Source organism: Crocuta crocuta, unplaced genomic scaffold, assembly GCF_008692635.1.
Source record: "Crocuta crocuta isolate KB4526 unplaced genomic scaffold, BGI_CrCroc_1.0 scaffold36, whole genome shotgun sequence".
NCBI lineage: Eukaryota > Metazoa > Chordata > Mammalia > Carnivora > Hyaenidae > Crocuta > Crocuta crocuta.
The window spans coordinates 15,826,334-15,851,316 of NW_027532203.1; the positions used below are offsets into that span (position 1 = coordinate 15,826,334).

At 40.5% G+C, this 24,983-nt stretch overlaps 1 protein-coding gene and 1 pseudogene across 3 annotated transcripts in view; both read left to right on the plus strand.

Moving 5' to 3' along the window:
• DYM (dymeclin) overlaps positions 1-24,983 on the plus strand; it is a 338,993-nt gene that overhangs the window by 49,319 nt on the left and 264,691 nt on the right. For all 3 annotated transcript variants that reach the window (XM_077777573.1, XM_077777572.1, XM_077777571.1), the window contains 3 exons: positions 5,974-6,026; positions 12,243-12,336; positions 13,640-13,773. In XM_077777573.1, coding sequence (XP_077633699.1) covers positions 5,974-6,026; positions 12,243-12,336; positions 13,640-13,773 — 281 coding nt within the window. The remainder of the gene's footprint in view (positions 1-5,973; positions 6,027-12,242; positions 12,337-13,639; positions 13,774-24,983) is intronic.
• LOC144242734 (large ribosomal subunit protein uL1 pseudogene) lies at positions 21,630-22,286 on the plus strand (annotated as a pseudogene).

Below are 24,983 nucleotides of genomic sequence, written 5' to 3' on the forward strand. Positions count from 1 at the left end.
TGCCACCAGTGCCCCAGTCTGCCTTCAGAAACAACATTCGGTTTCTAATTGTAATTGTCTTGGAAACATTGGCCTATTTTGCAGCACCATTTTACTTTTATTTACAGCAAACGATGATTTGTTAGTTGCCTGGTGCCAGAACATCTGAGTTCATTTGTTTGACTAAAACAGCCCTGTGCATCGAGGCCTGTAACCCGCAGCAGCAGTTGCCAGCCACCCCAGTCGCTTCCCACCTCATGTTAGCTCTAAATCAAGTAAATGAGAAAGAAGATTATTTCTAAAATGTTCCAAGAAGTTTAGAAAATTGGAGGATGGAGGGATGAGAGGAAGGGGAACTCTAGTAGAACAGTCGGCGTGTTGCTTTTGGCAGGGCTGTGCCGAGCCTGGCTGAGTGTCCTTGTAGAAGTAAGTAATGCTTCAGGGTGCAGAGACCGAAGCGTGGGGACTGCAGGAAACAGGGCTCTGTGAATCCTTGATTTACTGGGTCTTTACTCAAGTGTCCTCCTTCTGGCTGAGCCACTGCCCCAGGCATGGTGGGTAAATGAGACACGGCCCCTCTTCTCGTTGCTCATAATCCAGGCACTGGAGATGCTTCTGAGCCGATGTGGTGATTGTTGCGGCAGTGGCAGCAGGGCTGTGTCAGGTCACGTCCAAGTGTCGGGGGACCCAGGCCCAATAGGCCTAATCACAGAATGGCAGGTGCCGGCTGGCTTACCACCAGGGGAAGCTTTCCAAGAGAGGTGGGGGTAATTGCTAGCTTTTCTTATCTTTCCATCCAAGAAATCACACTGCTTCAAAAGGGAACGTTATTCCACACTTGGAATTCAATAAGTGTATTTAAAAAGGTGTTAATAAAATTTAAACTTCGGGGCAGGCCTTGCCTTGAGGGCTGGAGAGTGTCAAGTGTTTCTTGAGGATCAAGGAGAAATAATTAATGTTGTCCTCTGATAAAGTGGGACATGGCATTCATTCACTCAGTCCATTTTTATTATGTGCCTGCTGTGTACCAGGCTGGGATGCCGTGATGAGGGAGGACCCACAGTCTTGGAGTGGAGCTGAGCACAGACAGGGAACTGGGCAGTGTTGCTACCAAGTACTCGGTTTTGTAACTGGGTGCTTTGAGGGCAGAGACCTGGCTTCTTACCTGGTCTTAGACGATCAAAGATTTCCTGGAGGAAGTGATGTCCAAACCAGCCTCACTAACAGATGTTGGAATTAATCCTGTTTTTCAGACTAATATTGTCTTAAAAATAAATCAGAACCCTGTTTTGGGACCATCCAGCACTCTTCTGTTGAGAACAGGTTAAGGAACTGAACTCTGTACTTCAGCCATCTAGTGTATGTTTCTAGGCTTGTAGTCTGCCACTCTCCAGTGAGGATTAACCTCTCCTTCCCAGACTATGCCGGGCTCTGTGATGGCCATGCTTTTGCATGTGCTGTCCGTCGTGTCTGGAAAGCTCTCCCCTGATGTCTGCCACACTGAGTCCTCTTGCGGTTACTTCCTCCGGGGTGCCTTCCTTGACTGCTCCTAGGGTAGGTTGGGTGCGCCTCTTAGGAGCTCCCATACGGGGCTCACCTTGATCTTGGTGTTTTCCCCTCCACCAAATAGTTTACCCGCTTCTTTATTTCTCCATGTAACCTGGAGGCAGAGACAGCATCTTTCACAGAATCCAGTATGTCCTGAGCATCCAGGCAGTATTTGCTGAGTGAACAAACTTAGAAGCTTTTGAAGGTTGTAGCCACATGTATATAATTGAAGTTCTTGGTTCCAGCCAGTTTTAAGAGAGTGCTATTGTCTGAGGAAAGTCACAACACCACTGAAACAGATTTCATGCTTGTGGTCTAGTTATTAACCTCATTGAGCTGTTTGCAGTCTTTTGTATTTATACCTCTTTACTTTTATTTTTTTGCCTGGGTAACCAATACACTGAGTAATTCATAGTTTCTACCTCTTGCCAACTAATGTATGTTATTAAATCTGACCACAGTGATTTATTAATTAGAAGCCTTTTGATTATTAACAAAAATCAATTTCATTTAGCGTATGGCAGAAAGAGGGGCCTATGTGATAAAGAGACAAGGGTGTCTCATTGAACCCAAGATCAAGAACACAGATAGGCTCTAGGAAGTACTGGCCCCAAGAATTGGAAGGCCAGCGGGAATCCTTTAAGTCCTTTCTGTTAACCTCTGCTTCTCTCCTCAAAGCCCTTTTATTCAGTTTTCTTACTAACTTGCTTTCTCTGCTTCTGAGTGGATAGAGGATGGTTTCCCATAACCCTCAGCTTTGCAGCCAAGTTCCAGTCGTCTGGAAAACCTTTCCTTCCATCTCAGTTCCCAGTTCCCCAAGACTGGTATGTCTGTCCCTGATTGAGTCGGCAGTGGCCGGGGAGTGGGGTTGTGCTGAACAAGGCTGTCTGGCCCTCCTAGCCCTCAGGGGTCAGGGGAAGACAGACGGAAGGGATGGGAGAGCAGGCTGACCGACACTGTGACGTGGGCAGACACAAAAAGAATTTTTGTAAATAAAATAAAAATACAGCGATAAAGACCAGAGACCCACAAATGCTTTATTACAGCATCATTTCTAGGTTATTTTGGCCAAAAAAACCCTTTGATCTTAGGAGAAACTTAAAGATTTAACTTTGAAAAAAGTCTTATCTTTTTGAATGTTGAGTATAATGTGAGATGTGGCATGTTCACTGAAGTAATGAGTGGGTTTATCTGTGTGTGTGTGTGTGTGTGTGTGTGTGTGTGTGTGATACTGCAACACGATGCTGCCTTCTGTTGTCAGAGGACAAGTTCTAGAACAAGTCTCATGCAAATACAAGGTGAGACACATGTCATTGAAAGCCTTCCAATAGCCACGTTAGAAGAGTGAAGCAGATGAAATCAGTTTTAATAATACATTTCATATGTATCTATGTGTACATAAAAAGAGGGTTTATAACTTCCACTTATTAGAAAAGGTTGTCATGGGGCGCCTGGGTGGTCCAGTCGGTTTAAGTGGCCGACTCTGGATTTCAGCTCAGGTCATGGTCTCACAGTTCCTGAGATTGAGCCCCAAATTGGGCTCTGTGCTAACAGCATGGAGCCTGCTTGGGATTCTTTCTCTCTGTCTCTCTTTCCACCCCTTCCCCACTCATTCGCTCTCATTCTCTCAAAATAAATATTAAAAAAAAGATGTTGTCATGGGATTTAAATGTAGTAATAAATTTGAAAGTGCTTAACGTAAAACATTACTTTAATTAACTGTTGGGGGGGAGGAGACCCACTACATTTTGGAATCAGTAATAGCTGTTATTTATTGAGGTTTTATAATAAAACCTGTGCTGGACACTGTTCCGAGCACTTTGCACATATTATGTAATTTAATGATAACAGTGTCTTCCGGAACAGGTACTGTTATTTATCATCTCTGTTTTATATAGGAGGAAACTGAGACATAAATGGTTAAGAAATTAGCCCAAAATCACATAGCTGGTGACTAGTTGAGCTGGAGTTGGAATTGGAATGTACTTTTTTTTTTATTGCGGCAAAAATACAACATAAAATTGATCATCTTAACCATTTTTAAGTGTATACTTCTATGGCATTAAATACATTCGCATTGTTGTGACTCACCATCCATCTTCAGAACCTTCTCATTTTCCCAAACTGAAACTCTACTCATTAAGCAATAACTCCCCATCCCCCCAACACCTCCCACTCTACCATTGGTAACCAGCATTCTACTTTCTGTCTCTATGAATCTGACTACTCCAAGAGCCTTCTATAAGTGGAATCATACACTATTTCTCTCTTTGCAGCTGGCTTGTTTCCCTTAGCATAATGTCTTCAAGGTTCATCTGTGTTGTAGCACGTGTTAGACTTTCTTTCCTTTTTAAAGCTGAATGATACTACGCTGTATAAATGTACCACATTTTGTACCCTGATTCATCCATTGACGGACACTTTGATTGCTTCTACTTTTAAGGCTGTTATAAGTGACGGTGAACGTGGTGTACAGATATCAGGGAGAGTCCCCGCTTTTAATCCTTTTTGGGTATTTGTATATCCAAAAATGGAATCGCTGGATCACATAGTAATTTCATACTTAATTTTTTGCTGAATTGCCATACGCTTTTTCACAGCACCTGCACCATTTTGCATGCTCACCATCAGTGCACAAAGGTCCCCATTTCTCTATATCCCCACCAACACTTACCTTCTCTTTCTCTTTTTTTTTTAATAGTCATTTTACTAGGTGTGAAAGTAGTATCTCATTGTTTTGATTTGCATTTTCCTGATGAATTGTGTTGTTGCACATCTTTTTATATACCTATTGCCTTTTGTATGTCTTCTTTGGAGAAATGTCTCTTTAAACCCTTTGCCCATTTTTAAATTGAGTTTGTTTTTTGTTGAGTCAGAGGTTTTTTGTTTTTTGCTTTTTTTTTTTTTTTTTTTTTTTTTTTTTTTTTTTGGTATATTCCGGATATCAGTCTCTTATCAGACAGATGATTTGCAAATATTTTCTTCCATTCTGTTGGGTTGACTTTTCACCCTGAGATAGTATCCTTTGACACCCAAAAGCTTTTAATTTTGATAAAGTCAAACTTACATATTTTTTCTTTTAATGTCTTTGTTTTCGATGTCATATCCAAGAAACCATTGCCTAATCCAGCATCACAAAGCTTTCCCTTGTGTTTTTTTCTGAGTTTTATGGCTGTTTCTGTCTGTGCCTTGCTCGTATCTGTCTTTATCTCTGTGTCTGTTTCTGTTTTTCTTTGTTTATAAATTATTGAAGCTGATGTATGTGTTCTCGTGCTTTTCTTGCCTTGTTTCTTCCTTTATTTGTTGTTGGTCTATTTGAAGGTATTGCAGGTATGATGAGACTTCATATTTCTCCTAAAAACAGTGGCATTTTTCCAGATAACTCTAACCCCGTCATTGGTACTGTCACTAGAACTGGGCAGGTGGGGGCCCTACTTTGTGCTTGGTACTTTGAAGTGACTTCTTTGCATTTTTTTTTTTTTTTTAGAGAGTTTGTTGACAAGTTTGGTTTCCATATAACATCCAGTGCTCATGCCCGCAAATGCCTTCCTCCATGCCCATCACCCCCCTTCCCCTCCCTCTCACCCCCATCAGCCCTCGATTTGTTCTCAGCATTCGAGAGTCTCTCATGGTTTGCCTCCTTCCCTCTTCCCCACTATTTTTCCCCTTCTTCTCCCCCACGGTCCTCTGTTAAGTTTCTCCTATACGTGCAAACATATGGTATCTGTCCTTCTCTGCCTAACTTATTTCGCTTAGCATAACACCCTCTGGTCCCATCTATGTTGCTAAAAATGGCCAGAATTCATTCTTTCTCATTGCCATGTAGTATTCCATTGTATAGATAAACCACATCTTCTTAATCCATTCGTCAGTTGATGGACACTTAGGCTCTTTCCGTGTTTTGGCTATTGTTGAGAGTGCTGCAGTGAACATTGGGGTACATGTGCCCCTATTTCTTGCATTTTTCTAAGTCTGTCCACCCCATCCCTTCTGAAAGACAGGGCTTCTCAAGTGCTTCTCTTTTAGGAATCTCATATTGAGAATTAGAGTACATTTTCTAATTATGTTGAAAGCAGAAGCTTCATTTTGTCTTTTTATTGTTTTTTTTTTTTTAAATGTTTTTATTTATTTTGAGAGACAGAGTGCAAGTGGGAGAGGGGCAGAGAGAGGGAGATACAGAATCTGAAGCAGGCTCTGGGCTCTGTCAGCACAGAGTCCAATGTGGGACTTGAACCCACAAAGTGAGTTGATGACCTGAATTGAAGTCAGACCTTAACTGACTGAGCCACCCATGAACCCTATTTGTGGTTTCATTGTTTACCACTGTATACCATATTTTCCTTCTAAATTGTTTTTCTCTTCTTTATTTTATTTATTCCTTTAACTGGTTAGTGTGTGCATATTTAGTGTTGTAGTTATTAATGACCTTTTCTTCTATCTCTCCAGCACCGAGCTGAAGCTCTTGGAGGAAGCCACTGTTTCAGTCTGCAGGTCTTTAGGTAAGGGGCAAAATGAATGTGTATGGCATTTATTTCAAAATTTCTGTTATAAATTTTGGTAGTGTAATATGATTTGAATTAATGAAGTGATGTGTTCTTGATAATATTTAGTAATATTTACTCTGTTCATGGTGCTCATCAATGCCACTAGACGGTCACATTTGGTCAAAGGCAGTAAGACACATGCTTGGCTTACTTGCAGTACCACAGACTCTTTCAGCTTGTTTTGTTTTGTATTTTAATTGAGGAATAGTTGACATACAGTGTTACATTAGCTTCAGGTGTATAACATAGTGATTTGATCTTGATTTGACATTTATACACGTTACAGAATGCTTACCCAAATAAGTCTAGTTACCATCTGTCATCATCCACAGTTATTATAGTATTACTGACCATATTTCTTATGCTGTACTTTACCATCTCTGTGACTTACTTATTTTATAATTGGAAGTTTGTTCCTCTTAATCCCCTTTACCTATTTCACCCATGCCGCACCCTGCCCCACCTGTCAGCTGCTGCTTTGTTCTCTATGAGTCTGTTTTGTTTGATTTTTTTCTTTTTTTTGATTCCACATAGAAGTGAAATCATACAGTATTGGTATTTCTCAGACTGTTCACTTAACAGTGTACCTCTGGGTCTATCCATGTTGTCACAAATTGGAAGATTTTATTCTTATTTATGGTGGAGTAATAGTCCCTTATGTGTACACATCACGTCGTCTTTATCCATTCAACTGTCGATGGACGCTTGGGTTGTTTCCATGTCTTGGCTGTTGTAGATGTTACTGCAGTGAACCTGGGGGTATGTATATCTTTTGAAGTTAGTGTTTTCATTTTCTTTAGATAAAAGCTAGAAGTAGAATTGTTGGGTCATATAGTAGTTCTATTTTTTATCTTTTGAGGAACCTCCATACTGTTTTCAGTGGTGCCTGCACCAATTTGCATTTCCACCAGCAGTGCAAGAGAGTTTGTGTTTCTCCACATCTTCACCCATGCTTGTTATTTCTTGTCTTTGATCTTAGCCTTTCTGAAAGGTGTGAGGTGATACCTAATTGTGGTTTGGATTTGCATTTCCCTGATGATGAGTGATACTGAACATTCTTTCATGTGTCTGTTGGCCATCTTTGGATGTCTTCTTTGGAAAAGTGTCTATTCAAGTCCTCAGTCTATTTTTCTTTACATTTTTTTTTAACATTTATTTATTTTTGAGAGAGAGAGAGAGTTTGTGAGTAGAGGAGGAGCAGAGAGAGAGAGGGAGACACAAAATCTGAAAGTAGGCTTCAGGCTCTCAGCTGTCAGCACAGAGCCTGATGCAGGGCTCAAACTCACTAGCTGTGAGATCATGACCAGAGCCGAAGTCGGACACTTAACCGACAGAGCCACCCAGGTGCCCCCCTCACCCTATTTTTAATCAGATGTGGGTGTTTTTGGTGTTGAGTTGTATAAATTCTTTATATATTTGGAATATTAACTTTTTTTAAAAAAAGATTTTATTTTTAAGTAATGTCTACAGCCAACTTGGGGCTTGGACTTACAACCTTGAGGTCAAGAGTCACATGGTGCACCAGCTGAGCCAGCCAGACACCCTTAAATATTAACTTATCGAATATGTCATTTGCAGATCTCTTCTCCCTTCATTAGGTTGTCTTTTTGTTCATGGCTTCCTTTGCTATGCAGAAGCTTTTTAGTTTGATGTAGTCCCACTTGTTTATTTTGCTCTCGTTGCCCTTGCATGAGGAGACAGATCCAAAAAAATATTGCTAAGACTGAATTCCAAATTTACTGCCTGTGTATTTTTTAAAGAGTTTTATGGTTTCAGGTCTTACATGTAGGTCTTTAATCCATTTCGAATTTATTTTTGTATATGGTGTGAGAAAGTGGTTACCAGAGAGGACATCTAAAGACCCTAATTTTTGGGGCGCCTGGGTGGCTTAGTCGGTTAAGCGTCCGACTTTCGCTTANGTTTATTAGACTTTTTCCATTAACCATTATGAATAAGTGTTTCTCATTATTCTTTTTTCTTTATGCTTTTGCCTGTAATTTGATGAGGTTTTTTTTTTTATTAGCTTATTAAAGTCATTTTACTTCCGAAGTTTTCTTTAGTTATGGCTTAGATTTTACTTGTGATTGAGTTTCTTCTCCCTCAACTTAGGATTACCTGTTAACATTCAGCTTGGACTGTTTTTGCTTTCTCTTTCTTTTTTTTTTAATACAATTTTATTATTAGTATTAATATAATTTTAATACAATTTCTCTTTTTTAATATAATTTCCTTTATTTAATCAATTTATTTTTGAGAGAGAGTGTGCAAGTGAGTGAGGGGCAGAGAGAATGGGAGAGAGAATCCCATACAAGCTCTGCACTGTCAGTGTGAAGTGGGGCTTGAGCTCATCTGATGGGGGGGTCATATCATCCTCAGCTCTTTGTTTCAGTGTTTTTTTAATTAAAAGTTTTTTAATGTTTATTTTTTATTTTGGTTTTTTTTTAGGATTTATTTATTTTTGAGAGAGAGAGAGAGAGAGAAAGAGAGACAGAGCATGAGCTGGGGAGGAGCAGAGAAAGAGGGAGATGCAAAATCCGAAGCAGGCTCTGGGCCCTGAGCTGTCAGCACAGAGCCCGATGTGGGGCTTGAACCCATGAACTGTGAGATCATGACCTGAGCCAGAGTCAGACAGTTAACCAATTGAACCATCCAAGCAGCCCCTGTTTCAGTACTTTGTTTTGGTTTATAATAGCTAGGTAGTATTAATTCACACAGAGATGTACTTGCAAACATTAACTTTTTTTTTTTTTTAACACATTGTATCCTGTAATCTCAGGATGTTCTTTCATTAAATCCCAAAGCGTGAAAGAGAAACAGGAAATTTTTATTTCAAAGTGAAACTGACAAGATTTTAATAGCACGTTATATACTGATTCTTGATTATAAAAGCTGGACAAAACCTGCCCTAACTTACTGCACGTGTCGCACCTTGCTATTCACAGTGGGGTTCTCCGTCCACAGCAGGGAGCACCACCTGGGAGAGACTGTTGCAGAATCTCAGGTCACACTTGACACTTGTAAGATCAGAATTTGAACTTTAATAGGACTGCCTTCTGATTTAAAAGCACATTAAACCTTGAGAAACACTGTTAATGTCAGCAGGTGCAGGGTGGGGACCTGGGATTCTGTACGTGCAGCAGGCTCCCAGGTAATGCTGTTGCCACTGGTCCATGAACCACGCTTGGAATAGCAAGGTACTACAACGTTTCATCACAGTGAGGTTACCTTGCCTTGGTGACTTGCCTTGATTCAAGCAGTGACCAGAACACCTACCCAGCAGGTTGACCTGAGTTAACTTGACAGTTGTTGAGCCTGAAGCAGGGATGCTGTCATGGTGTACTTATTCCCATATGTAGTTTTTTAAAGTCTGTATGTGCATACCTGGATCTTTAACAATTCTGGAGAACTTCATCCTTTCGAATCTTCGACACATTTTCAAGCAGTTCAAATATGCATTGAGATGGCTGCCAAAGCATAAATCTCAGGTCTGCATAAAAATGAATTTTTCTGGGCTGCCTGCCTGGCTCAGTTAAGCACTGACTTCGTCTCAGGTTGTGGTCGCGCAGTTCATGGGTTCAAGTTCCACGTTGGGCTCTGTGCTGACAGCTCAGAGCTTGGAGCCTGCTTTGGATTCTGTGTCCCCCTCTCTCTCTGCCCCTCCCCTGCTCATGCTCTGTCTCTCTCTCTTTCAAAATAAATAAACATTAAAAAAAAAAAACACCCCAAACCCAGGTTTTGGTGTCCAGCTTTGCCAAACATCGCCTACTTGCTTCATTTTAGGTGTGTGATCACTGGATAGGTTACTAAACCTCACTAAGCCTGTTTCTTTACAAATATCTTTACATTTTTTTTAAATGAGGGAAGACGTGGGGCGCCTGGGTGGCTCAGTCAGTTAAGCACTGACTTCAGCTCAGGTCATGATCTCGCAGTTCGTGGGTTCAAGTCCTGCATCACGCTGTACACTGACAGCTCAGAGCCCGGAGCCTTCTTTGGATTCTGTGTCTCTCTCCCTTTTGCCCCTCCCGTCCTCGTGCTCTGTGTTTTTTTCTCTGAAAAAATAAAATAAACATTAAAAAAAAATTTGTTAGTGAATTTTTCAGGCAGCATAGGCCAGTGTGTTTGAGTCTTTGCGTTTCTGTTTTTCAAAATAATTAAAAGTGTATTTCAAAAGAGAAACAAGTATTCAGAACTCTGGAATCTCACAGTTTGAACACCATTCCTAAAGCAAAAAAGACTGAACATTTGTCACTAACATTGTTGACTTTGGGCCCACCACTTAACCTTTCTGGATCTCTTTTTCTTTATCAGTAAAATCAAAGGTTTTGACTAAATGGTCTCTTCCTTCTGATGAGTTTTTTTTTAAGTTTTAATTTAAATCCAGTTAACATACAGTGTAGTATATTTCAGGTGTACAATACAGTAATTCAGCACTTCCATACAACACCAGGTGCATATCACAAGTGCCCTCCTTAATCCCCGTCACTTATTTCCCCATCCCCTTCATCTGCCTACCCGCCTCCTAACCATCAGTTTGTTCTCTGTAGTTCAGAGCTGGTTTCTTGGTTTGCCTCTCTTGCTCTTTTTCCCCCCTTTGCTCATTTGTTTCTTAAATTCGATATAGGATATGTGAAATCAGATGCTAGTTGTCTTTCTCCGACTTACTCTTTAGCTCTGATGGGTTCTTAACTTCTGTGCTTCTGTGCTGTATTAAGGTTAGTTATCCAGGGACCCAGTAACACTAATGGTATAAATTCCAGTTCAAATCCAAAAGCCAGAGAACCATGAGCCAGGGTTGTAAGTCCCTGTCCAAGGGCAGAAGCCTAACATTTTAGCCCAACAGTCGGCCAGAGAGAAGATTGAACCTTCCTCCAACATCTGTTCTGTTCAGGCCCTTAATGTGTTGGATGATGCATGGCCACTTTAGAGAGGCGAGTCTGCTGTACTTGATTCAAAATTAAAATGCAGAAACATCCTCACAGATACACCCAGAAATAAATTTAACCGGATATCTGGGCATCCTGTGGCCCAGTCAAGTTGACACACAAAATTAACCATCATGTGTGTCTTACTGTGCAGCCTGATAGAACTTTATATTTTCATTAAGTGTAATTCCTTGATTATAGGGGTTGGTATAGCACAGCATTTTAGAGCCAAGGATTGTAACCAGTAGATGATGTGTGAAATGGAGATGATATAAGTGCTTATCCCAGAGTTGGTTTTGAGGATTCAATGACATCATGTGTGTGGAGCACTTACTGTATATTGATCAATATATGTTACCTGTTGTTTGATGAGAAAACTGAGGTTGGAGAAGAAAAGTAATTTGAGGCTTAATATTCTGTTAATTATAGACTTGGATCTAGAAGCCAGATCATCTGATTCTTATTACAGTATCTGCTCAATTCTTTGGGCTAGATTTGTTGAAATGCCTGCCTTTAAACTTAAAAAACTTTTTGAACAAATTCTTTAAAGTTTTGTCTGATCAAAATAGCTTTCCCCTGGTCATATTGCTTTGTGTGTGTATAGTTTTCATAGAATGATTTATGATTATCTGAATAGAGTTTTGCTTTTACAATTTATTGTAGTCTGTATGCTGGGAATCATTTTTGAGTTTCCTTTAACATTTGGTTTCCTAAAGAAAAATATATGTGTGTGTAAATTGAGTACATATCAACTATTCTCTCTTTTCTTTACAGTTTTGAATTCTGATATGAATTGACTACTTTGTCCTGTTATTTCTATCGTTTTCAGTTTGCAAATCATTTAAAAATTTTTCTAAAATGTTTTTTATGTGTTTGAAAGAGAAGAGAGAGCGAGCGTGCACGCAGGCACGCTGGGGAGATTGGGGAGGGACAGAGGATCCAAAGCAGGCTCTGTGCTGACAGCAGAGAGCCTGATGTGGAGCTCGAACTCACCAACTGAGAGTTCATGACCTGAGCCCAAGTCAGACGCTTAACCGACTGAGCCACCCAGGCGCCCCTTGCAAATCATTTTTTGTTCAAAATTAAGACCAGCAGTTTCTCTCATTGTTTACATCCCTAATTAGATGTGAAATTGGTTGTAAGATTTGTGAGCAATTTCAGCTCGACACTTAGTTTTATACGTGTTTTAATATGTTGACTTTGATTTGTTTTTAATTTTAACTTTTTAAAACCTTATCTTCTCTTGCAGTTGTAAACAATCCTCGAACAGGAAACCTTGGTGCGCTAATTAAGGTCTTCCTTTCTAGAACCAAAGAACTAAAACTTTCGGCAGAATGTCAGAAGTAAGCAGACTAATTAAATCATGTTCTCTTTATATTTAGCAGTATGAGTATTTTTTATTTTTTGGTGGAAATAGACTATGGTCTTTTGAAAGCTATAATGGAATTCTCATTGTTACAAAGTAAAAGACAGGTTATAATTTACTGTCCAAGTCATTGTGGTGAGATTATGAATTCTGGAGTCTGATTTCAGCATTTCAGACAATCTTCAGAAATATATCCCTTAAGAAGGTGTTTTTTTTTTAATGTTTTTTTATTTATTTCTGAAAGAGAGAGAGAGAGAGAGAACATGAGCAGGGGAGGGTCAGAGAGAGAGAGGGAGACACAGAATCTGAAACAGGCTCCAGGCTCTGAGGTGTCAGCATAGAACCTGATGCGGGGCTTGAACCCACAAACCGTGAGATCATGACCTGAGCCAAAGTCGGATGCTTAACTGACTGAGCCACCCAGGCACCCCATGAAGGTTAATAGTGATGTAGTTATTATTTAAAAAGGTAGTTTCCCCACTCTCATTATTACTGATGTTTATATCTAGTTTAAATGATGACTAAGTTTGAGTGTTATTTCATTCCACATCTGTTTCCCTTCTTCCTTTCCTAGTAGATGAAAGAAAGTTCAGATTAGATATTATACTTTTATTTTTATTTTAATTCCAGTATAGATATTAAAATTTTATACTTGATGATTTGGAAGGTTAATCTTTTATACCCTCAGGCATTTCTTAAAACCAGTTTTGCTTCCAAACAAATTATGTTGAATCTAATTTAAATTTTTCTTGTTGAGCTCATGGTTACTAATACAAATAGTCTCTCATCCAAGTACTAACCAGGCCCAACCCTGGTTAGCTTCCGAGATCAGACGAGATCAGGCACCTTCAGGTGGTGCGGCCGTAGACGGTGACTAATACAAATAGCAGGTATTGTACTGGGCTGCTGGCAGTGCCCCATTTAAAATTTTGGTTGTGTATTTGCATATAGTCTCTTCATATTACTATATTTGAAAGAAATTTTTTTCGCTTTTCTTTGAACCACCCCTGTGTGGGACGAGTATGAAGTCAAGAACAAAGACCAGTCATGCCGAAGGAAAATATTTTTGTTAGGTTGACTCACTAAGTAAAATACACAGAATGAGACATGAAGTAGATTGGAATAGAGTAATGTATCACTAGCCATGAAAAGATAGGGACATTGTCTTTTCTATGACAAACGGAATGGGCAAGATGACTGAGAAATCATGACCTAGATAGCAGTGCTCGTGCTCCTGATTAAATACTGATTCACGTGTGGTTTCGGTCTTTCCTTTCCAGCCACATCTTCATTTGGCAGACACACAATGCCTTGTTTATTATTTGCTGTTTGCTGAAAGTGTTCATCTGTGAGATGTCAGAGGAGGAATTGCAGCTTCATTTCACTTACGAAGAAAAGGCTCCTGGCAGTTACAGTAAGTATTGCCTCTGAAGACGTTGTAGGGAGAGCGCTTGTAAAGTACTGAGGAATCAACGCATAATTTTGAAAGTTCTATTTTTCTTCTCTTCTCTTTTTTAAATGACCTGGCAGTGTCACTTTTTTTTTCTCTTATATTTAAATGCGCCAAGATTCTCAAAGTTCTTTTTATTTTTTGTCTTTTGAAATAAGGAAGCCGGTCAGATTGAAGCTTTTATTTATTTTGACTTTCACACATATGGAAAATAAAATTAAAAACCACGACATACCTTTCAGAAAACAGGGATGTCAGCTTAAGTATCATTCCTTGGGGAATACATTATTAAGGGAGAGAGCCAGTCAGAAGTACAGCTTTTATACCTACCAAGGACTGCTTTCTTAGGACACAGCAGTCTCTGGGGCTTTGGGACTCCTTGATCAGAAATAACATTTAAGGGCAGGTTTACGGTGCTGAAATGTGGGATATTCTTCCGAAGACACAGGGAAAGGTTACCATTTTCTCCTGATGTTGCTGGGGTTTTGTTGTTGTTCTTGGGTTTTGTTTTTTTTTTTTTTGCCAGTAGTTAGGAGGGTCTGTAGTTTTCAAGATGGTGTTTCATGTCTTAGCATGAAAATTTACAGCCTGGAAAGTAGAAGGGCAGAAAGGGATTATTACGTGAAATACGGGGAGTATAGTATTTTGCATCTACCCTTCACGCGGACTTCTCTCCGAGGGCAAAGGCAGCGTTGCTCCTGATTGAGCTTGATGCGGGGCTCAAACTCATGAACTATGAAATCATGACCTGAGCCAAAATCAAGCGTTGGACACTCAACTGACTGAGCCACCCAGGCGTCTCCTAACTAGAGCTTTATATGTTGATTCTGAATGTTAAGAGATACTACACATTCAATTTACTGCTGTGATAACTTGTATTTGGTAAACATATATTGATGTTTAAACAGTGCTTTTAATCAGAATTCTGTCTGGCATGTGTTAATTTTGTTATTGCTAGGCTTCGTCTTTGTGGTACCCAAAGTGTCTGAACAGCCCTAGTCGTAGCAAACCTTCCCAGCAGAGGTCAAGCAGCAAGAATGGAGAGCGTGTTTGCCCCACGGGGCCTGAGAGCTAAGCCAACCAAGAACCTGCAAACCCAACACTGTTTTGCTTTATGTCAAAACAATTATGCATATATTGTACTCTACTTAAAAAATGAAAAACAGTTTTTTAATGTTTTATTTATTTTTGAGTGAGAGAAAGAGTACGAGTGGGGGAGGGGCAGAGAGAGAGACACAGAATCCGTAATAGGCTCCAGGCTCCAAGCTGTTGGTACAGAGCCTGACACAGGGCTCGAACTCATGAACCACGAATTCATGACCTGAGCTGAAGTCGGATGCTTAACCGGTTGAGCCACCCAGGTGCCCCTAAAAAAATTTTTTTATGTTTATTTATTTTTGAGAGAGAGAGAGTGAGAAGCAGGAGAGGGGCAGAGAGAGAGAGGGAGACACAAAATCCAAAGTAGTTTTCAGGCTCTGAGCAGTCAGCACAGAGCCCAACGTGGAGGCTCAAACTCATAAACCACAAGATCATGACCTGAGCCAAAGTTGGATGCTTAGCCAACTGATCCACCCAGATGCCCCTTGAGATTTCTAATTATCAGTGGTCTAAGTCCTTTTTACATTTTGTGTCAGTGCCTTTTTACAATTTATAGAAGTGATAAAATAAAAATTACTGCATAGATACTGTTAAATGGTAAAAAAAAAAAACACAACAAACCCATCATTATGCAGTACCTAAAAACATCAATTTATCAGCGCCAATGTGCGTATCTGAATGAGGTGCGTGGAAGACTGCAGGGGTAGATAATATACATCTGTACTGGTTGTTTGAAGGCTGAGTTGACAGAAGTCGTGGACCATCTAGAAATAATTGAGCACAGTCAGCTGTGGGATTTTAGGATTGTTGGGTTACCACACCATACAGGATTTTTGTTCCGATTCATTGTAATACTGCTGTGATGAGCTGGATGTCGCTGGCACAGTCAGTGAGGCCTTCTCTGCGAGGGAAATGTGCATGTGATTAAGCTCCCGGTTTGTGACAGAAGTTTGTGAGGACGTCCTGCCTGAACATTTCCCCACACGCTGTGACAGATGTGGTAGTAGATTGTTTGCTCCAGGGAATTTGTATCATTTTGTAACTATAACTCTTGGCGCTATTCCCTACCTTTGAGAATGGTCAGAGGGGACAAAGCTGACCCTAGGGGCAACCAGGGAGCGCTACAAAATTGTTTCCGTTTCTTTCCCCTTTGCCTTCTGTGTAAGTACTGCTCCTCTGTCCTAGTAGCCTGTGGTTCCTGGTGTCGCCTTCTGTTACCTCCATTACCTCCTTTACTTGTGATTCTTATTGTACATCTTGTGTCTCCTAAACCCAGTAATTTTAGACCTTAGGGGTATGAATGTATAGTTTGTTTCTGCACTTGATTTCTTTATGTGTTTGATGATGTTGGTTGTGAGCTTTTGCTCCTTTGATCTTAATCCTGAGGCCCTGTATCAGGGAGGGATTAGCATCTGTTGCTGGAGGGATCTAGGGCTGTATCACCTGACTTAGCCTCCTTCAGAGGTTCTTGGCCTAATACGACATCTCAGGCTCGGCTTCCCAGCGGCAGCCCGGTGGCACGGCCTTGTACCAGTGGTCACCGTCAAGGTCACCCTACCCTTAGAGTTTGCTTACTGCTCAGTGTTTTATCCTGCTTTCAAGCCACAGTTTGTTCGCCTGTGGTTGTGCTTTTTGGTTATGGTGCAAGGGTCCTTAGAGATTTCCTTTCTCTAAGAGATTTACTTTCTGGAAGCCCATCAATGCACTAAAAAGTGTTATTTTAGCCAAGAACTGCTTGTTTTGTACAGGAGGCTTCTTTGGAGTAACTACTCCGCTAATGTTGTTGCCAGCGGAAGGCAATTATAGTTTATTTACAAATATTTTTACATTTTTTTTAAATGAGGGAAGAAGTGGGGTGCCTGAGTAGCTCAGCCAGTTCGGTGTCCGACTTGGGCTTGGGTCATGATCTTGTAGTTCATGGGTTCAAGTCCAGCATCGGGCTCTGCGTTGACAGTTCGGAGCCTGGAGCCTGCTTAGGATTCTGTGCCTCCCTCTCTCTATGCTCCTCCCGCACTCACGCTCTGTCCCTCTCTCTCAAAAATAAACATGAAGAAAGTTTAAAAAAAAATAAATGATGGAAGAAGCCTTGGAGATTGAGAGACTGAAGGGAGAAGAAAACAAAGAGGGGAAGGAGCTGAAATGAAAGCCCAGGGAAGGGGCGGGGGGGCGGGTGCTAGGATCAAGAGCACAGAGGGGGGTGCTTTGGAGGAGCATAGCACCTGTGCCTGGGAGCAGGTGGCGGTGTGCGCGGCACTGAGAGGATGGAGGACGTGGGTCATGTGCCAAGAGCTGGGGGCAGCAGAACGTGGAGCGTGGCGGCCAGCCAGCCATCATGGCTCTGCAGAGAGCAAGTAGAAAGGACACTGGAGACTTGTCATGTCCACGGAAAAGGCTTGCTTAACCGTGTTTCCTTGGGATACAATAGGTCCAGATAAATTTATTCTAAGAAACCATATTGCTCTCAAGCACAGTGAATTGAAACTACATGTTTATCTTTGCATTCTTCTGAAGCCCTAATAAAATATCGGTAAAAGGACTCTTAGAAATTCATGAATTTATTATTAGTTTAAAGAGGAGGCAGAGGGAACACAATGTTAACATTTTGCAAGTTGAAAAGTGGAGTAATGGTGAACTCAACTGACGAATGAAAGCTGAAGAAGGCTAAATGCCTTCAGGGTTGGAGAACTCCAGAAAACAGCCGGTTCTTGCCATGGAGCCCTGGAAAGGCTGAGGAATTGGAGCTGTCTCCGAAGGCAGACACCCAGGAGGAGTGATGGAAAGAAGCGTGGGATGCCCAGGTCCTCTCCCCAACCCTGCACAGTCAGGAGGTCACCCCAGACCTCCCCGTCCTTCGGGCCACCTGGGGAGCTCAGTCAGTTAAGTGTCCAACTCTTACCTCAGGTCATCATCTCAGGCTTGTGAGTTCAAGCCTCGCACTGGGCTCTGCGCTGGGCGGGAAGCCTATTAAAAAAAAAAAACAAAAAACTAGAATCTCTTCCCCGAGAGGCTGAACTGAGAGGGCTTTCCTGCGGGAGCTCTCTGGCCCAGTGGAGGGTGGTCCGCTGAGAATGGGGCTGAGAGCAAAGGCTGCAAGTGGAGAAATGAGGCATCTTGACTTGGCTTCCGGGAATGCTGGCGCCGGGGTCGTGCCCACTGTCTTCCCTTCCCTCCAGAAGGTTGATGCATACTCTTCTGGAGAAAATGAACCCCAAACAGAGAAAAGACGTGGAGATGCTACTGTTGGGGTGTCCCTCAGTGGAACAGCTCTGAACTCCATCTCCCCCCACCGCCCCGCTGGAGGCAGGCTGGGCGTCTGCACACGGAGGTGGCAGGGGTACTGGCTGCTTTCTGGCAGGCCAGTGGGGAGCCAAGAGTCCCGAGCAGTTGAAGAAGTCTTCCAGCTTGTGAGAGATCAAAGGAAGAAAAAGACAATCAAGGCTAGAATTTTTGTGGAAGTTAAATAAATAATCCATGATCATACCTCTCTAAGATAACTACTCTCCTTTTCATTCTCCTCTGGCTGAAAACCTTCTTGAGACTCTTTGGGAGTGCCTTCAGAATCCATGACATAGTCATGTGACTAAATGCCATAGAGGTCAATCTCCCTCCTTTGAAACTAGTTCTGCATTTTTCCACGTGGCTGGGCTGCCTTGGCTCCCATGGCAGCAGGATTTCACTGTTCTCTTCTCTTTGCTTGTAGTCCCTAGGCCTGGGGCAGGCTGTAACTCAAGAGGCAAACCTGAAATTGTATAGTGGGAAGGGGAGTTGTTTCTGTTTGGTTTATTTTTGTCTTAGTATAAAACTTAACAGTTTAGTTTCATTAGTTGAGTCATGCAAAAAAATAAACCAATTGCTGGAAAAAGGACTCAAGAGAATGTGGATTTATTCTTTTGAAATATTTAGCATATAAGATTTCTAATCTGTCTTTGTGGAAAAATAAAAGTGCTCTAGGACCTCCTGAATTGTTCTTGGCCTTACATTAGGTAATACTGTTTGGTGATATTTCTCTCTTTTCTCTCTCTTTCTTTTCTGTTGTCAGTGGAACAGAATCACTAAACTTTACTAATAGGCTTGCTTTCTGATTACAAACTATATCACAAAGCTATAATAATTGTAACAGTGTGGTATTGGCATTAAAGCAGATACACATCAATGGAACAGAATTGAGAGCCCAAAAATAACCCACACATACGTGGTCATTTATTTTGTGACAAAGGTGCCAAAAATAAACAACAGAGAAAGGACAGTCTTTTCAGTAAATAGTGATGGGAAATTTGGACAGACACGTGCAAAAGAATAAAACCTGCAATCCCTGTCAAAATAATACCAGCATTCTTCACAGAGCCAGAACAAACAATCCTAAAATTTGTATGGAACCAGAAAAGACCCTGAATAGTCAAAGCAATCTTGAAAAAGAAAACTGGGACTGATGGGTGTGTGGGGGGGAGGGGGGAGATGGGCATGGAGGAGAGCACTTGTTGGGATGAGCACTGGGTGTTATATGGAAACCAAATTGACAATAAACCATTTGTAAAAAATTAAAAAAAAAAAAAGAAAAAGAAAACTGGAGGTGACTGGGTGGCTCAGTCGGTTGAGCATCCGCCTTTGGCTCAGGTCATGATCGCACGGTTCATGGGTTTGAGTCCCTCATCGGACTCTGTGCTGAAAGCTAGCTCAGAGCCTGGAGCCTGTTTCAGATTCTGTGTCTCCCTCTCTCTCTGATCCTCCCCTGCTCACGCTATCTCTCTCTCTCAGAAATAAATTAATTAATAAAAAAAGAAAAAGGAAAAAGAAAACTGAAGCTGGAGGTATTACAATACCAGACTTCAAGCTGTATTATAAAGCTGTAATCATCAAGATAGTATGGTACTGGCACAAGAACAGACACTCAGATCAATAGAACAGAATAGAGAACCCAGAAATGGACCCACAAACTTATGGCCAACGAATCCTTGACAAAGCGGGAAAGAATATCCAATAGAATAAAGACGGTCTCTTTAGCAAATGTTGCTGGGAAAACTGGACAGCGTCATGCAGAAAAATGAACCTGGACCACTTTCTTACACCATACATGAAAATAAACTAAAAATGGTTGAAAGATTTAAATGTAGGGCAGGAAGCTATCAAAATCCTAGAGGAGAAAGCAGGCAAAAACCTCTTTGACCTCGGCTGCAACAACTTCTTACTCAACACATCCCTGGAGGCAAGACAAACAAAAGCAAAAGTGAACTACTGGGACCTCATCAAAATAAAAAGCTTCTGCACAGTGAAGGAAACAATCAGCAAAACTAAGAGACAACCAACAGAATGGGAGATGATATTTGCAAATGACATATCAGATAAAGGATTAGTATCCAAAATCTATAACTTATCACACCTAACACCCAAAAACCAAATAATCTAGTAAAGAAGACATGAATAGATACTTCTCCAAAGAACACATCCAGATGGCCAACAGACACATGAAAAAATGCTCAACCTCACTCATCATCAGGGAGATACAAATCAAAACCACCATGAGATACCACCTCACACCTGTCAGAACGGCTAACATTAACAACTCAGGCAACAACAGATGTTGGCGAGGATGTGGAGAAAGAAGATCTCTTCTGCACTGCTAGTGGGAAGGCAAACTGGTACAGCTGTCCTGGAAAACAGTATGGAGGTTCCTCAGAAAATTAAAAATAGAACTACCCTATGACCCAGCAATTGCACGACCATGTATTTATCCATGGGATACAGGTGTGCTGTCTCAAAGGGGCACATGCACCCCTCTGGTATTTATAGGAGTGCTGTTGATAGTAGCCAAAGTATGGAAAGAGCTCAAATGTCCATAGATGGATGAATGGATAAAGAAGATGTGGTGTGTACACATACACACACACACACACACACACACACACACAATGGAGTATTACTTGGCAATCAAAAAGAATGAAATCTTGCCATTTGCAACTATGTGGATGGAACTAGAGGGTATTATGCTAAGTGAAATTAGTCTAAGAAAGACAAATATCTTCATTCATATGAGATATTTAATATACAAAACAGATGAACATAAGGGAAGGGAAGCAAAAATAATATAAAAACAGGGAGGGGACAAAACATAGGAGACTCTTAAATATAGAGAACAAATAAGAGGGTTGCTGGAGGTATTGTGGAGGGGGGTATGCATAACGGTAAGGGACGTTGAGAAATCTACCACTGAAATCATTGTTGCACTCTATGCTAACTAACTTGGATGTAAATTAAAGAAAGAAATAGCATGAAACTGGACCCCTATCTCATACTATACACAAAAATTAATTCAAAGTGGATTAAAGACTTGAATGTAGGACCTGAAACCGTAGAACTCTAAGCCCCTTGATGTAGGTCTTAAAGATGACTTTTTTGAATCTGACCCCAAAAGCAAAAATAAACAAATGGGACCACATCAAACTAAACAGCTTCTACACAGCAAAGAAAACCATCAAGAAAATGAAAAAGCAACTTACTGAATGGGAGAAGTTACTTACAAATCCTATATCTGATAAGGGGCTAATATCCAAAATATAAAAACAACCCCGAGCCTGTCTGGCTCAGTCAGTGGAGCATGGACTCTTGATATCAGGGTCATGAGTTCAAGCCCCACGTTGGGCATAAAGCTTACTTTACAACAACAACAAAACCTGAGGATTCAACAATTTTTGGCCTCCTTTTTGGTTATTGCGGTGCAGGGCACCATGAGCAGCAAAGCCTCCCACAACACCCTGTACGAGGCAGAGCAGGAAGTCCTTTCCGGGGAACCAGCATGGGTGCCGGAAGTTTTTGGAGATGGTGGAGCTGCATATCACCTTGAAGATCTACGACCCTCAGAAGGACAGATCTTGGTCATCATTGGGCTTAAGTCCACTCCCCACCCCAAGTTCTCCCTATGTGTTTTGGGGGACCAGCAGCACTTGATGATGCCAGGGCTGTGGATATTCCCCACATGGACACTGAGGTGCTGAAGAAACTCAACAGGAATAAAAAATTAGGAAGCTGGCCAAGAAGTATGATGCCTTTTTGGCTTCATAATCTCTGGTCAAGCAGATTCCATGAATCCTGGGCCCAGGCCTTAATAAGGCTGGCAAATTCCCTTCTTTGCTGAACCACAATGAGAACATGGTGGCCCAAATGGATGAAGTGAAGTCCACAATCAAATTCCAGATGAAGAAGGTGCTATGTCTGGCAGTGGCCGTTGACCACATGAACATTACAGATGATGAGCTTGTATACAACATCCACTTAGCTGTGGATGTCATTGCAGTTTCCTGGTGTCATTGCTCATGAACAGTTGGCAGAAATTCTGGGCTTTCTACTTCAGGAGCACCATGGGCAAGCCTCAACATCTGCACTGAGGCACAACTTAATATCAAATATATATTATATATTGTATATATTGTGTATTATAGAATATTGTATACTATAGTATACAATATATAATATTGTATACTTATTGTATATATTATATATATGTTATACCATACAACTCAATAGGGAAAAATAATCTGATTACAAATGGGCAGAAGATCTGAAAAGACATTTTACCAAAGAAGACAGATGGCAAAGAGGTACATGAAAAGGTGCTCAACATCACTAATTCTCTGGGAAATGCAAATCAAAACCTCAGTGAGATATTACCTCACACCTGTTGGAATGCCTCTTATCAGAAAAGGCTAGAAATAGCCAAGTGTTTGCAAGCATGTGGGGAAAAAGTGAGCCCTTGTGCACTGTTAGTGGGAATGCAGCACACTGTTGGTGTAAGCACTCTAAAAGCAGTATGGAGATTACTCAAGAAAATTAAAAACAGAACTACCATATCATCCAGCAGTTCCATTTCTGGATGTTTGAAAAAAAGGAAAACCCTAATTTAAAAAATGTATGTACCTGCATGTTCATTTCAGCGTTTACATTACCCAAGATATGGAAATAAACTACGTGTCCAGGTATAAAAAATGAAATCTATTCATTTGCAACAATGTGGACAAACCTTGAGGGCATTAGGTTATGTGAACTAAGTCAGAGACAAATACCATATGATCTTTCTTATATGTGGAAGCTAAAAAATACTGTACATATATCAAGCTCATAGATGCAGAGAACAGATTAGGGGTTTGGGGGTGGGAGAAGTGGGTAAATTTATTTATTTTTTTAGTTTCAATAAATTGAATACAAAAAAATAACAAAAGTGGAATTTAAAAGAATAAAACTTTAAATTGGCCTAGAATGTAAGTATGTATTATGCAGTACAATACCCTGTCACATATATATTCTATGTAGTTAGTAGTCACTCACTAAAATCTATTTCTAAATTTTCTCCAATGTACCACGAAGCTGTTTTGTACCATTTTCTGTTATCAACAGTGTTTATACTATGCTCAACTGAAATAAAAAAGGCATATTTTATAATAAAACCTGGAAGACTATATTATCCTTGAGTATAATTAGAAACATTTCCATTTGATTGTAGTAATAGCAGACAGCCGGATGATTGCAGATTTTATTGGAATGTGTGGGACACAGACTTATAAATATTGTAATGCATTAACATGTAGATCAATTTTCATTTTAGAAAAGATTGAGTCCATCTGCTCTCCCCTAATTTATGATTATTTTATAGAAGCATGTTTGATTTTGCTTGTTAGAAGTTTAAATATGATTTTTAAAATATGATTTTTAATATTTTAGAATAATTCCATTATTAGTTTCACAATTAAAAGTGCCCATTACAGAACTTACCATGGGTTGCTGAATGTAAGTTTATAGTAAATACAGTCCAGCTTATGTGTCTTCCATCTTAAGGAAGTCAGATTTGCTCTACACTTTTTAGGCACTTGGGGAGCCTGTTTTGGCATACAGCTCTCTTATTTCTTGATTACATTTTAATACTCGTTATTTGGCACATTGTGGTGTTAAGCAGCATTTAGAAACTGGCAGCTTTCTGCATGCAAAAGGAAACAACAGTGAGCTCTCTGTGTTTTTATATTTCCATGTTACCTGATTTAAATGACGCATAGGTTTTTTTCTGGCTACTTCTTTGTTTTCCTTTAGTGCTATTTCCCTCTTCCTCAAGTGAGTGCTTTTTTCATTATTTTCTCCCTCCCTTCCCTTCCCCTCCTACACTGGTGGAAGGTGTTTGATTACAACAGTATCTTGCGCTTCTCTGTTTCCCTCCCTAAGGAGAGTGTGGTGTTTTAGCACAGACTGGGTACTGAACAGCTCAGTTTCAAATGGAGATGCCTGGAGTTGGTATTATCTGGTCTTTCTTTGCTCCTTTGCCTGGAGTCACTTATAGGGCTTCAAAACAGGGAACCCCCAGTATAGGAGTAGGATTTCAGTGACTTTGTTCTGCATAATACTCATAATAACAGTTTATAGTTATTCATTATTTGAAGTTATTTCTAACTTAGATATTTTTTCTTTTTAATTTTAATTTCAGGTTTTAATTTTACGTAAATCCAAGCTAGTTAACATGTAGTATAATCATGGTTTCAGGAGTAGAATTTAGTGATTCATCACTTACATATAACTCCCTCAGCCCAGCAAGTGCCTTCTTTAATGCCCATCTCTCATTTAGCCCATTCCCCACCCAACACCTCACCAGCAAGCTTCAGTTTGTTCTCTGTATTTAAGAGGCTCTTACGGTTTGCCTTCCTCTCTGTTTCTGTCTTATTTTCCCCTCCCGTCCCCTATGTTCATCTGTTTTTCTTAAATTCCACATAATGAGTGAAGTCATGTTTTGTCTTTCTCTTACTGACTTATTTCGCTTAGCATAATATCCTTTAGTTCCATCCACGTTGTTGCAAATGGAAAGATTTCATTCTTTTTGATAACCAAGTAATATTCCATTGCGTATAGATATATACACACCGTGTCTTCTTTACCCATCTGTTAGTGGACATTTGGGCTCTTTCCATAATTTGGCTATTGTTGGTAGTGCTGCTGTAAACATTGGGGTGCATGTGCCCCCTCTGAATCAGCATTTTTGTATCCTTTGGATAAATACCTGGTAGTGCAATTGCTGGGTTGTAGGATAGCTCTATTTTTAATTTTTT